Raw genomic sequence first — 15306 nt, 5'->3', positions numbered from 1 at the left:
GGTCCCCGCTGACTGGAAGCTAGCCAATGCTATTCCAATCTACAAGAAGGGCGTGAGGGAAGACCCAGGAAACTACAGACCTGTTAGTCTAACCTCAGTACCTGGGAAAATTATGGAGAAGATCATGCTGGGTGCTATTGAAAGGCATTTAAAGGACAATGCAATCATCAGGCACAGCCAACACGGGTTCACAAAGGGAAAGTCCTGTTTAACTAATTTGACATCCTTCTATGATAAGGTCACCCGCCTAGTGGATGAAGGGAAGGCGGTGGATGTAGTTTTTCTGGATTTTAGTAAGGCTTTTGATGCTGTCCCTCACAGCATCCTTCTGGACAAGCTGTCCAACTGGGAGATGAGCAGGTACACGGTGCGCTGGGTGAAGAACTGGCTGAGTGGCAGGGCTCAAAGGGTTGTAGTGAATGGGGCTACATCTGGCAGGCAACCAGTCACCAGCGGTGTTCCTCAGGGCTCAATTCTAGGGCCAGTTCTGTTCAATATTTTTATCAACGATCTCGATGCAGGAGTTGAATGCACCCTTAGCAAGTTTGCTGACGATACTAAACTGGGAGGTGCTGTTGACTCTCTCGAGGGACGAGAGGCCTTGCAGAGGGATCTGGATAGATTGGAGCATTGGGAAATCTTCAGTGGCATGAAATTTAACAAGAACAAATGCCGGATTCTGCACCTGGGACAGAGTAATGCCGGACACAAGTATAAATTGGGAGAGGAGTGGCTGGAGAGCAGCCCTGCAGAAAGGGATCTGGGGGTGCTGGTTGACAGTAGGCTCAATAGGAGTCAGCAGTGTGCCCTGACAGACAAGAGGGCAAACCGCATCCTGGGGTGCATTAAACACAGCATAACCAGCTGGTCAAAAGAGGTGATTATCCCGCTGTATTTAGCGTTGGTGCGGCTTCACCTTGAGTACTGTGTGCAGTTCTGGGCCCCACAATTTAAGAAGGATGTGAAGGTCCTTGAATGCGTCCAGAGGAAGGCAACAAAGCTGGTGAAGGGGCTGGAAGGCATGTCCTATGAGGAGCGGCTGAGGACTCTGGGTTTGTCTAGTTGGGAGAGGAGGCTGAGGGGTGACCTCATTGCTCTCTTCAGCTTCCTGAGGAGGGGAAGTGGAGAGGGAGGTGCTGATCTCTTCTCCCTGGTATCCTGTGACAGGATGTGTGGGAATGGCTCAAAGCTGCATCAGGGGAGGTTCAGACTAGACATGAGGAAGCATTTCTTTACCGAGAGGGTGGTCAGACACTGGACCAGGCTTCCTAGAGAGGTGGTCGATGCCCCAAGCCTGTCAGTGTTTAAGAGGCATTTGGACAATCCCCTGAATACGATGCTTTAATTTTTGGTCAGCCCTGAATTGGTCAGGCAGTTGGACTGGATGATCATTGTAGGTCCCTTCCAACTGAACTATTCTGTTCTGTTCTGTTCTGTTCTGTTCTGTTTTGTTCTACCTTGGACGCCAACACACATATACACACCCTTCCCCCCCCCCACGCACACACACACACTCTGCCCAGTTTTTATTGCTGAACATGACATTATATGGCATGGAATATCCCTTTGGCCAATTCAGGTCAGCTGTCTCTGCTGTGTGCCCTCCCAACTCCTTGCCCACTCTCAGCCTGCTCCCTGGGGGGGCAGAGTGAGAAACAGAGAAGGCCTTGATGCTGTGCAAGCACTGTTCAGCAATAGCCAAAACATTGCTGCGTTATCAACACTCTTTTGGTGACAAATCCATATCACAGCACCACCCCGGACAAGCCCCCAACAGGCTGGTATGAAGAAAGTTAACTCCATTCCAGCCAGACCCAATACATAAAATTACTAATGCATTTAAGATATTCAGAAATAGTGGTTTGCTTTAGATACACAGGTTTATATCTGGACTTTATAATATATACCTAGTTATATCGTTGCCTCTGTTCTTGTACCTGGACTAGAGAGTTGCTTTACTTCAGGGTTCCTTTCTGACCTGAAAGGCCATGAACTCTGAGTGGCAGAGAAGAATTACATACTGTGGCCTATCTTGGTCACTTACTGCACATGCTTTCAAGAAGCGTTAGACTTACTGCATTCACATTGTACAGAGCATGCACATATTTTTTTCCCTCCAGTTTGCCTGCCTGGGTCTGATGAACTCACAAGAGGGAGGATAATCAGGAATGAGCTAGATGAATTGTGGTGGGCTGTAGCTTGAGCACTTCTTTTTGTTATGCTAATAAAACCCAACATTACAGTGTCCTTTAAGCAGGGAGTGATTTGTGTAGCACAGTTACGTTATGCATCATTCCATATTCTTTGCCTAATAGGACTTGCAGGCCCAAGACCGAGCTCATCGAATTGGTCAGCAGAATGAGGTTCGAGTCCTGCGACTGTGTACTGTGAACAGCGTGGAGGAGAAGATACTCGCTGCTGCAAAGTATAAACTGAATGTAGATCAAAAAGTTATTCAGGCTGGAATGTTTGATCAGAAATCTTCAAGCCATGAGCGGAGGGCTTTTCTACAGGCTATATTAGAACATGAGGAAGAAAATGAGGTAAGGCAGTTCAAAACAATCAACGAGAAGATGTTTCAGTTGGTGCTTGGGAAGCAGCTATATAACTGGTAGGCAAGAGTGCAGTTTGAGTGCAGCTTGGGACTGCTTGAGACTGCAAGCTATTATATAATTTCCTTACAAGACAACAACTCTATTCCTAAAGGATATTCTCATGAGAACTTGTTGCTGCGCTGTTAGATAAAGGCGAGGCCACGCAGGTGGCGTAGTCGCCGGTACCAAGTGGGAGCTGCCTGCAGGCTCCTCTGTTACAATGAGCTGTCTGAGTTTATCCTGTGGCCAAGGAATTTGTGCAACACAACACAGGCCTGAAAGCCAAGCTGTACGTGCAGCACAGCACAGGCCTGGGCCTACTCCCATTAACTGTTGTGTGGATCACTAACTCCTAAATGTGCAACAGTTTCTCGGTCAGGATCTCTACATTCCACCCCTACAGTTTACCTTTACCAAAGATATATTGTAAGTTACAGATTATATTAATAATGTACGGGCTTCTCAAGCCCTAAGTACGAGCCCCAATAGAGCAGACAGCCTGTTCAATATCCCTAACTCCTCGAATACAATGTCTTCTGCAAGGCTCTCAATACAGCTGTGTAGCATGGGGGAGGATGGGCAGGAGATGGTCTTCAGAGACCCTGCAGAGGCGAAAGCTTGCAAATGATGCAAAGGAGGTACATTTAGAGGCTGTGCTCAGAGGAGCATAAAGCCCTAAGCAACCTGGTCCAATCTCGTAGCTGACCCTGCTTTGAGGAGGAGGTTGGACTAGATGACCCTTCCAACCCAAATTATCATGTGATCCTATGGCCAGTAGATGGAGACTCCCGTGTCAGGGGAGACCTGAAGCTTGTGACTTCTGGCAACAGAAGGAAGACTCCTTCTCTGCCTGCAGATCTGCAATTACAGAACAGGTATAGTGCCCTGGGAACAATTGAGGAGGAACAAGCTCCGTCAAGGGAGGCATCAGAGTCAACTGAGCCTATACCAAGTATCTACTCAGCACTGATGAGACCACATCTGGAGTACTGTGTCCAGTTCTGGGCTTCCAACTACAAGAAAGAAATGGACATACTAGAGTGAGTCCAATAAAGGGCCACTAAGATAATTAAGGGATTGGAGCATCTGACATAAGGAAGAGGCTGAGAGCGCTGGGATTGTTTAGCCTGGAGAAGAGAAGGCTCAGGGGGGGAATCTTATCAATGTGTCTAAATACCTGATGGGAGGAAGTAAAGAAAATGGAGCCAGACTCTTCTCAGTGAAAGGACAACAGGCAATGGGCACAAACTAAAATACAGGAAATTCCGTTTAAACATAAGAAAAAACCCTCTTTTTTACTGTGAGGGTGGTCAAACACTCAAACAGGTTGCCCAGAGAGGTTGTGGAGTCTCCGTCCTTGGAGATATTAAAAACCCAACTGGACATGGCCCTGAGGAACCTGTTCTAGTTGACCCTGTTTGGGGTGTGGGGGTGTTGGGCTAGACAGTCTCCAGAGGTCCCTTCCAACTTCAACTGTTCTGTGATTCTGTGATTCCTTAAAGGAGTCTAATTTTCATATCACCTCCAAACAATTCAACAAAACAATTAACTATCTCAATTAAGATAACAGTGTTTTTGCATGCATAACACACCTCTCAGCTTAAACAGAATAACTGTCAGATCCTGATATAATTTCTGTGGCTTAATGAGTTGTCTTAGGTTATTGAAAGGTTTTGTCATCTGTAATTCTTTATTTTAGGCTTTCAAAATACTTAACTATTTTTAATAAAATTTAAGCAAAATCTTTGTGAATATCTGCCAGAATCTTTCCATATTAAAAGAAATTCCTTCAGTAGTCATTAAATCTATTGTATTGAAAGCAGTTAAAACTGTGAAATAACAAAGCTAATACATTTTTTATATTCACTGTGACACAGGTTTGATTTATACTATTACTTCACATGTTCATACAATTCTTTCCAGTGTGACATATATTAAAAGCAATGTTGCTGCTCCCTATCATTCAGTTACAAACATGCCTTTTTGTAGGATTGGAACATCTCTGAAAATGCATTCTAGGAATGCTCCCAAAGAGGGTACTGAAGGTGTCATCAGTTAAAACTTAGCTTAATATGTGATATGTTGCATCAGTAGTATTTGTTGTATACTTCTCACAATTTTCACTTGCATTTTTTACTAGACTACATTAAAAATTACACATGCTTTCTCTTCTAGCTCTGCACATTTCTGGGTTTGGAGAAAAATATGATAAAATTGAAGGAAAAAATATTATTGAGTAATTCAAGATGATAGTAAATGCACACACATGGAGAGGAAGAAAGAGAGTTTCACTAGTTCAGAATCCAAATATTTTGGACTTCTTGTATTCTTTTGCAGGATTTTTGGGGCAGTTTTTAATAGTTTACTTAATGAAGGCTTTTTATGCATGTGATTTTTTCATTGTTGTTAGGGTTGGTGTTTTTTTTTTTAACTCTCAAATTTCTTCTGTTCCCCTCCACTTCTTATTTTCATTTCTTTCCATACACACACGCGTTCAAGTATATGCACACCCACAAAATATGTAATGAGGTTTTTTTAAAAAAAGAACAGCTAGCTTTTTCCAAATATTGAATGTATGAAATGTTGGTGGGGAGGGGAATCAACAGTTCCAGAGCTCATGCCACGAGAACACTGTGTCAGAACACTATCACTTTTCCAACTGCTTTACTTATTTCATGTTTGAATTACAAATTACATGAGTATTTAGTGAGAGCTGAAGTGGTAATCATACTTTTTTCCTGAAGTGTAGAAATATTACCAATGGAGGGAAAATGGGATGTATAGATATAGATGCAGGCTTCTTTTGATTATTTTGAAAATAAAAGACTGTAGAAAGTTAATTTTGAGGTACTATATACTGCATTCTACTCCACCTCCGTTTTAGTGAGTACGAAACATTTATTGTCATGTAAAACCCTTAACTGTAGGTTTACAATATACTGTAACACAGATTCAGTAAATGTTTTAAGGTTTTTATGTGGGAACCAAACTAAAGTTTGTAGCTTTGATTTACCTGTCCTGTTATGAAATTTAAAATACCACGTACTTTCAAAATAGTTGCTGTATTTGGAGAGATGAACTGAGCATTATGGAGCCTGATCATGTTAAAAATGGGCACCATAGCTCTTCAACATTTATGTTTTCAGTTGAATCCTAGAGTTTTGGTTTATTTTGCCAATGAATGTTTTTGATTTTATGAAATAACTTTTTGTCAAAAAGACGGATCTTCACCAGACCCACTTCTTAAGGGAAGTCTGCTGCCTCCCTGGGGCCCGGGTTAAAGATGTTATGAGAAAACTTCCTACCCTGGTACGGCCCTTGGATTACTATCCATTATTGCTTTTTCATGTAGGCAGCGACAATGTTGCAATAAGAAGTCCAAGGGTGATCAAAAGAGACTTCAGGGCCTTGGGACGACTGGTTAAGGGATCAGGAGCACAAGTAGTGTTCTCCTCTATCCTTCCAGTTGCAGGGAATGATGAGGGAAGAAACAGGAAGGGTCAGCAGATCAATACCTGGCTCCGTGACTGGTGTCACCGGCAGAATTTTGGGGTTTTTGATCATGGGTCGGTCTACACGACACCAGGCCTGCTGGCAACAGATGGGGTACACCTTTCTCAAAGGGGGAAAAGGATCTTTGCGCAGGAGTTAGCAGGGCTCATTGAAAGAGCTTTAAACTAGACTTGAAGGGGAAAGGGATAAAACCAGGCTCGCTAGTGATAAGCCATGGGATGGCACGCCAATGTTTGCAGGACAGTGTTCTAGCGAGGTCCTTTGGTCTGCTCCACGATGTGCTGAGTACACTGGAGCACATTTGAAATGTCTCTATACTAATGCACGCAGCATGAGGAATAAACAAGAGGAGCTACAAGCTTTGGCCCTGTCCCAGAGCTACGACATCATTGGCATAAGCGAAACCTGGTGGGATGAGTCCTGTGACTGGTGTGCCGTGATGGATGGTTATAGGCTCTTCAGGAGGGATAGGCAGGGCAGGTGAGGCGGGGGGGTGGCGCTGTATGTAAGGGAGGGGTTGGATTGTATGGCGCTTGCAGTTGGCGATGACACGGTTGAGAGCCTCTGGGTAAGGATTAAGGGGAAAACAAATAAAGCGGATGTTGTTGTGGGAGTCTACTATCGACCATCCAGCCAGGACAATGACATCGATGAATTATTCTACAAGGAATTAAGGGATATCTCTAGATCAGCTGCCCTTGTCCTTATGGGTGATTTTAACTTCCCAGACATCAACTGGGAATATCATACAGCAGACACAAACAGGTCCAGGAAATTCCTGAAGCACGTTGAAGATAACTTCTTGGTGCAGGTACTAAGGAAGCCGACTAGGAAAGGTGCCCTCCTAGATTTGTTGTTTGTAAACAGAGGGACTCGTGGGCAAAGTGGTGATTGGTGGCTGTCTTGGTCACAGTGACCACGAAGTAGTTGAGTTTCAAATTGCTGGCGATAGGAGAAAAACTGCCAGCAAAACTTCGACCCTGGATATGGGGAGAGCAGACTTTGGGCTGCTGAAGGAGCTAGTTAGTAAGGTCCCCTGGGAATCTGCTTTTGAAGGTATTGGGGTCCATGAATGCTGGTCACTTTTTAAGAGCCATCTCTTAAGAGCGCAGGAGCAGGCAATTCCAAAGTGTTGGAAGTCAAGCAAGCGGGGCAGAAGGCCAGCTTGGCTGAGCAGGGATCTTCTTCTAGAACTTAGGCGGAAAAGGAAAGTGTACGAACATTGGAAGCAAGGACAGGTGACACGGGAGGACTACAGAGATGCTGTTTGCCACTGTAGGGAGGAAATTTGTGCGGCCAAAGCTCGATTAGAGTTCAAGCTGGCCAGCACTGTGAAGCACAACAAAAAGGGCTTTTTAAAAATATGTTAATAGCAAAAGGAGAATCAGAGATAACATTGGTCCATTGCTTGACGGGGTCAGTCACCTCACAAATAGGGATGTAGACAAAGCAGAGACGGTTAATGCCTTCTTCGCCTCTGTCTTCAACACCAATGATGGGCCCTGGGACCCCCGGAGCCCTGTGTTGGAAGACCGTGACTGGGGGGATGATAAACTCCCAGCCGACTCTGAAGTTGTTTGAGACTTGCTGCTCCAGCTGGATGCACATAAGTCTATGGGGCCCGATGGGATTCATCCCAGGGTACTGAAAGAGCTGGCTGATGTTATCGCGGGACCTCTCTCCATTATTTTTCAACAGTCTTGGGAGTCTGGAGAGGTCCCAGTTGACTGGAAGCTGGCAAATGTTATTCCCATTTTCAAGAAGGACATCAAACTATTGGAGTGTGTCCAGAGGAGGGCGACCAAGATGGTGAAAGGTCTCGAGGGCGAGACTTATGAGGAGCGGCTGAGGTCACTTGGCTTGTTCATCTTGGAGAAGAGAAGGCTGAGGGGCGACCTCATCGCAGTCTACAACTTCCTCAAGAGGGGCAGCGGAGGGGGAGGTGCTGATCTCCTCTCTCTGGTGACCAGCGATAGGACACGAGGAAATGGAATGAAGCTGCATCAGGGGAAGTTCAGATTGGACCTTAGGAAAAGGTTCTTCATTGAGAGGGTGGTCGGTCACTGGAACAGGCTCCCCAGGGAAGCGGTCACGGCACCAAGCCTGTCAGAGTTCAAGGAGCGTCTGGACGATGTTCTTAGTCATATGGTTTAGTTTTAGGTAGTCCTGCGAGGAGCGGGGAGTTGGACTCGATGATCCTTATGGGTCCCTTCCAACTCGAGATATTCTATGATTCACATCTCACTTTGTGAGTGGACAGTGGTCTACAGAAATATGGAATGTGCAGGCTTTGTTTCTAGGAAATTTTTTTCAGGATTGTTTTCCTTCCTTCTGCTTTGACAGTAAAGACCTCATAGTGTAGAATGCTATTACTGGGGGAGCGCTGTAGAGCAGCAGAAGGGAAATGTGTATGTTTTAACTGAAAAACAAGCTGACAACTAACTGTGCTTGTGATCCTGAAAAAAACCACAAACCAAAATTTCCTGGTTGCATGTTTGCTCACTTCCTCATTCTCAATATATGAAAGTGATAAGAAGTCCTAATTGTCTCTTTGATTAAGTCTATTTTGTGTTACTTCTGAATCGATGAACAGCTAGGCACTTTCAAATTTTTAGTTTTCATTTGAGCGTTTCACACTCCTTTTGAGAGAGAGAGAGAGATCAGTGCAACAGTGGCTCAATGCAAATGGTTGCCTCACTTTGGACATTGCTTTGTATTTTTCTAATGCCTTTTTCTATTTAAATAGGAAGAAGATGAAGTTCCTGATGATGAGACTCTGAATCAGATGATTGCTCGGCGTGAAGAGGAGTTTGATCTCTTCATGGTAAGGACATTATGATGATAAGTAGTATATCTTCTCTAGCCTTTTTAACACTTTTTTTTTGCTTAAAGGTGTTATCCTTCTGTGATTCAAATGTTGGATTATTATTGTGGAAGGGAAAGGCTTCATTTACTCACATTGTTCATCTGGGAAAAAGAAAGAATCTAAACAGAGAACAGCATCCTCACATGACAAACAAAATGCAGAAATCCCTGCTGAGTGGTACAGTGGAACACTGTCCATCCAGAGGAGGATTCGTAGGTGGTTTGATGGATTTAGACAGTGCAAAACTGATGATCACTGCTTGTCATGCTAATCCTACAGCATTTTTTTTGATGACTCCTTCCTTCTTGTACTCACATATTATAGTATTAGCTAGGGCAAGTACAGGTATTTAACAAAATAGTAAGATAGGATATTGATGGTGCTGTTTTCCTTTAGGAATTAGTTGGGTTTGCTGAAAATTATGTCAAGGGCTCAGTTAGCTGTGTCTCTGCTACTAAAACTTTTGAACAGTTCTCAAAGCACACCTAGATGACAGTGGTTCAAATGCCACCAATCTATCTGTATTAGTACTTCCCTTGTTGTTAGCATTGATGGAATAATTACTAAAACATCAGTGTAGGTAATTGGCCTTTTGGCAAGTATCTGTCGTGGTTTAATTTCAGTCGGCAACTAAGCACCACGCAGCCGCTCGCTCACTCCCCCCACCCCTGGTGGGATGGGGGAGAGAATTGGAAGAGCACAAGTTAGAAAAACTCATGGGTTGAGATAAAAACAGTTTAATAATTGAAATAAAATGATAATAATAATATGATAATAATAATAATAATACACAAAACAAGTGATGCACAGTACAATTGCTCACCACCCGCCGACCGATGCCCAGCCAGTCCCCGAGCAGCGGCCCCCCCGGCCAGCTTTCCCCAGTTTATGTACTGAGCATGACGTCACATGGTATGGAATGTCCCTTTGGCCAGTTTGGCTGTGCCCCCTCCCAGCTTCTTGTGCACCTCCAGCCTTCTCAGTCAGTAGAGCATGGGAAGCTGAAAAGTCCTTGGCTAGTGTAAGCATTACCTAGCAACAACTAAAACATCGGTGTGTTATCAACTTTGTTCTCATCCTAAATCCAAAACACTGTACCAGCTACTAGAAAGGAAATTAACTCTATCCCTGCCGAAACCAGGACAATATCCACCCCTTATTCTATACCATCTGCGTCATGCTCAAGTCTCACATTTTCCAGTACATTTTCATTAATCACCACCCCCTTTTATATATATATATATATATATATATACACACATACACAGATATCATTCCCTTCATCTGTGGACCATCCCTCTAAAATGTTCGGTGAGTTCATTTAGTCCATGACTTCAGGCTCCATCTGTCATAATAATCTTTCAGGGCAGGAAAAATGGAGATGGTATGTGGTGTTGGATTGTTTCGTGTTGAAGTCAGTTCTGGTACCATCATCACTGTGCTTTGCTTGGTTTCACTGAAGTTATTCTTCATTATTCTGGGTGATTCTTATTGTAATGACATTAGTATGGCATATAATATTATTAGTATTATTAGTATATCTGTGTATTATTAGTATAACTCTTATAACTATAATTAGTACTTAACATCACATAATTCAGATCATTGGCTATTCTCACCCAAAATCAAACCCCCTTGAGGCACACATCGGACTTCCCCATCCTTCCGCATTATCCACCAAGTGCACCCAGGTCCTTGAGCAAAAGCAATCCCACGGATGGGTCTGCCTCTGCCCGAGGCAGGAATAACCCAGACTGTCTTCCCCAGCATATTTTTTATGTGCACTACAGGGACTTTATTCCCATCTACAGTACGTAAAAGTTCTGACTGGGCAGGGCCTGCTCGATTGGCAGATCCCCTCGTGTTGACTAACCAGGTGGCCTTTGCTAAATGCGTATCCCAATGTTTAAACGTCCCACCACCCATTGCTCTCAGCGTAGTCTTTAACAGTCCATTGTATCGTTCAATTTTCCCAGAGGCTGGTGCATGATAGGGGATGTGATACACCCACTCAATGCCGTGCTCTTTGGCCCAGGTGTCTATGAGGTTGTTTCGGAAATGAGTCCTATTGTCTGACTCAATTCTTTCTGGGGTGCCATGTCGCCATAGGACTTGCTTTTCAAGGCCCAGGATAGTGTTCCGGGCAGTGGCATGGGGCACGGGATATGTTTCCAGCCATCCGGTGGTTGCCTCCACCATTGTAAGCACGTGGCGCTTGCCTTGGCGGGTTTGTGGGAGTGTGATATAATCGATCTGCCAGGCCTCCCCATATTTATATTTCAACCATCGTCCTCCATACCAAAAAGGCTTTAACCGCTTGGCTTGCTTGATTGCAGCACATGTTTCGCATTCATGGATAACCTGGGCTATAGTGTCCATGGTCAAGTCCACCCCTCGATCACGAGCCCATCTGTATGTTGCATCTCTTCCTTGGTGACCTGAGGTGTCATGGGCCCACCGAGCTAGAAATAATCCACCCTTATGTTGCCAGTCCAGATCCACCTGAGCCACTTCAATCTTAGCAGCCTGATCCACCTGCTGGTTGTTTTGATGTTCTTCAGTGGCCCGACTCTTGGGTACGTGAGCATCTACGTGACGGACTTTTACAACCAGGTTCTCTACCTGGGCAGCAATATCTTGCCACAATGCGGCAGCCCAGATGGGTTTGCCTCTGCGCTGCCAGTTGCTCTGCTTCCACTGCTGTAACCACCCCCACAGGGCATTTGCCACCATCCATGAGTTAGTCTAGAGATAGAGCACTGGCCACTTTTCTCGGTCAGCAATGTCTAAAGCCAGCTGGATGGCCTTTACTTCTGCAAATTGGCTCGATTCACCTTCTCCTTCAGCCGTTTCTACAACTTGTCGCATAGGACTCCATACAGCAGCTTTCCACCTCCGATGCTTTCCCACAAGACAACAGGACCCATCAGTGAACAGGGCATATTGCTTCTCATTTTCTGGTAGTTCATTATACATTGGGGCCTCCTCAGCACGCGTCACCTCCTCCTCTGGCAATATTCCAAAATCTTTGCCCTCTGGCCAATCCATTATCACTTCCAGAATTCCTGGGCGACTGGGGTTTCCTATTCGAGCCCGTTGTGTGATCAGTGCGACCCACTTACTCCATGTAGCATCAGTTGCATGATGTGTACACGGGACCCTCCCTCTGAACATCCAGCCTAGCACCGGCAGTCGGGGTGCCAGGAGGAGCTGTGCTTCAGTGCCGATCACTTCTGAAGCAGCTCGAACCCCTTCATATGCTGCTAATATCTCTTTTTCAGTTGGAGTATAGCGGGCCTCGGATCCTCTGTATCCCCGACTCCAAAACCCTAGGGGTCAACCTCGAGTCTCCCCTGGTGCTTTCTGCCAGAGGCTCCAGGTAGGGCCATTCTCCCCGGCTGCGGTGTAGAGCACATTTTTTACATCTTGTCCTGCCCGGACTGGCCCCAGGGCTACTGCATGAACTATCTCCTCTTTAATTTGTTCAAAAGCTTGTCGTTGCTCAGGGCCCCATTTGAAATCATTCTTCTTCCAGGTCACTTGATAGAGAGGGTTTACAATCAGACTGTAATTTGGAATATGCATTCTCCAGAAACCCAGGACGCCTAAGAAAGCTTGTGTTTCCTTCCTGCTAGTTGGTAGAGACCTGGCTGTTATTTTGTTGATCACATCCATTGGGATCTGACGACATCCATCTTGCCATTTTATTCCTAAAAACTGGATCTCCTGTGCAGGTCCCTTGACCTTACTTTGTTTTATGGCAAACCCGGCCTTCATCAGGATTTGGACTATTTCCTTCCCTTTTTCAAAAACTTCTCCTGCTGTGTTGCCCCACACGATGATGTCATCAATGTATTGCAGTTGTTCTGGAGCTCCACCCTGTTCTAATGCAGTCTGGATCAGTCCATGGCAAATGGTAGGGCTGTGTTTCCACCCCTGGGGCAGTCGGTTCCAGGTGTACTGGATGCCCCTCCAAGTGAAAGCAAATTGTGGCCTGCACTCTGCTGCCAAAGGGATTGAGAAAAACGCATTAGCAATATCAACTGTGGCATACCACTTGGCTGCCTTTGATTCCAATTCGTATTGAAGTTCTAGCATGTCTGGCACAGCAGCACTCAGCGGTGGCGTGACTTCATTTAGGCCACGATAGTCTACTGTTAGTCTCCACTCTCCATTAGACTTCCACACTGGCCATATGGGACTGTTAAAGGGTGAGCGAGCCTTGCTGATCACTCCTTGGCTCTCCAGTCGACGAATCAGCTCATGAATGGGAATCAGGGAGTCTTGGTTGGTGCGATATTGCCACCGGTGCACTGTGGTGGTAGCGATTGGCACTTGTTGGTCTTCGACCTTCAGCAACCCCACAACAGAAGGGTCCTCCGAGAGACCAGGCAAGGTGGACAGCTGTTTAATTTCCTCCGTCTCCAAGGCAGCTCTACCAAAAGCCCACCTGTACCCTTTTGGGTCCTTGAAATACCCTCTCCTGAGGTAATCTATGCCAAGGATGCACGGAGCATCTGGGCCAGTCACAATGGAGTGCTTCTGCCACCCATTCCCAGTTAGACTCACTTCGGCTTCCAATACAGATAGCTGTTGGGATCCCCCCGTCACCCCAGAAATATAGATGGGTTCTGTTCCTATATATCTTGATGGCATTAGGGTACACTGTGCACCGGTGTCTACCAGAGCCTTATACTTCTGTGGGTCTGATGTGCCAGGCCACCGAATCCACACAGTCCAGTAAACCCGGTTGTCCCTTTCCTCCCCCTGGCTGGAGGCAGGGCCCCTCTAATCCTCATCACAGTACTCGTTTCTCATTTCTTGTACGTATGAGTCAGAAGTTTCTTCATTAAGATCAGGAGTAAGATCAGCCCTTCTACTCTGTCTGGGGAACTGCCCGCTGGAAACTGGAGCAGCAATTTTCCTGGAAGAACCTCTTTCTGTGATTGTTTTCCCTTGCAATTCGCGTACCCGTGCCCCTAGGGCTGCGGTAGGTTTCCCATCCCACTTCCTCATGTCCTCTCCGTGGTCACGCAGGTAAAATCACAGGGTGCCCCGTGGTATGTACCCTTTATATTCTCTCTCTCGAGCAAAAGAACGCTGACTCCTAATAGCCGAGATACTAGTCCGTACAGGTGAGGAGTAGGACCTATCCTCTCTGAGTTGCTGGATCTCCCGGGACAGTTTTTTGGACAGTTTCTCCACAGCCGAGACGAGGGAGGAAGAAAGACTTTCCTCGTATTGCCGGAGTTGACCAGCCAATTCATCCACTGTTTGTTCCTCTCCATCTTTCCAGGTCATCACTGCCAATGAATTGGCGTATGACGATGGTGAGCTCCTTATAAACTTCCGCCACATGGGTCGTGTGCACTTGACTTCGTCTGGATCTTTGGATAGTTGTTCATTGTTCAGGTCATCATAAATCACCTCCAGCACAGCTAATTCTCTCAGAAACTGGATACCCTTCTCCATGGTGGCCCACTTGCTTGGGCGACATATGACATCTTCCTTAAAGGGATACCTTTCCTTCACGCTTGACAGGAGTCGCCTCCAAAGGCTGAGGATACGTGTCCCTTTTCCAATTGCTTTGTCAATGCCCCCTTCCCTAGAAAGGGATCCCAGCTGCTTGGCTTCCCTACCCTCTAATTCCAGGCTACTGGCCCCATTATCCCAGCATCGGAGCAGCCAGGTGACAATATGCTCACCTGGACGGCGGCTGAAATCTTTTCGTATATCTCGCAGCTCACTCAGGGATAGAGATCGGGTGGTCACTGCCTCGTTTATGAGTTCTTCCTCTTCCTCCTCCCCGATCAGCGGCCGGCTTTCCTCCTCCCGTTCTCGTGATGGCCCTTCTCCAGGGTCATCTGTCTCGTACAGTTCTTCCTCCGGTTCCCTTTTAGAAGAAGCTTCTTCCTCCCTTACTAAACGAGCTGACTTCCGCTTCCAAAATTTCTTCTTGTGTACAGGGGCGACTGATACCGGCACAGGCTGGTTCTTTGGTTCAGCCACAGGACGTGTTGCTGGGGTTGGAGTGGCCGCAGTGGAAGTGCATGTCACCGGAGTCTGAGTGGCCGCAGGGCCTGTTGCCGGGGTTGGAGTGGCCGCGGTACATGTCGCCGGGGTTGGAGTGGCCGCAGTACATGTCACCGGGGTTGGAGTGGCCGCAGTGCAAGTGCATGTCACCGGAGTCTGAGTGGCCGCAGGGCCTGTTGCCGGGGTTGGAGTGGCCGCAGTGCATGTCGCCGGGGTTGGAGTGGCCGCAGTGCAAGTGCATGTCACCGGAGTCTGAGTGGCCGCGAGGCCTGTTGCCGGGGTTGGAGTGGCCGCAGTGCA

General features: G+C 46.3%; 1 protein-coding gene across 1 annotated transcript in view; it reads left to right on the top strand.

Moving 5' to 3' along the window:
- Window positions 1-15306, top strand: part of LOC143171861 (SWI/SNF-related matrix-associated actin-dependent regulator of chromatin subfamily A member 2-like) — a 209646-nt gene that overhangs the window by 125332 nt on the left and 69008 nt on the right. Inside the window, exons 26-27 of the mRNA XM_076360967.1 lie at window positions 2316-2543; window positions 8854-8931. Of these exons, the coding sequence (XP_076217082.1) occupies window positions 2316-2543; window positions 8854-8931 (306 nt within the window). The remainder of the gene's footprint in view (window positions 1-2315; window positions 2544-8853; window positions 8932-15306) is intronic.

The sequence above is a fragment of the Aptenodytes patagonicus genome, chromosome W (assembly GCF_965638725.1).
Source record: "Aptenodytes patagonicus chromosome W, bAptPat1.pri.cur, whole genome shotgun sequence".
Classification (NCBI taxonomy): Eukaryota; Metazoa; Chordata; class Aves; order Sphenisciformes; family Spheniscidae; genus Aptenodytes; species Aptenodytes patagonicus.
This window is presented reverse-complemented; position numbering and strand designations above follow the sequence as displayed.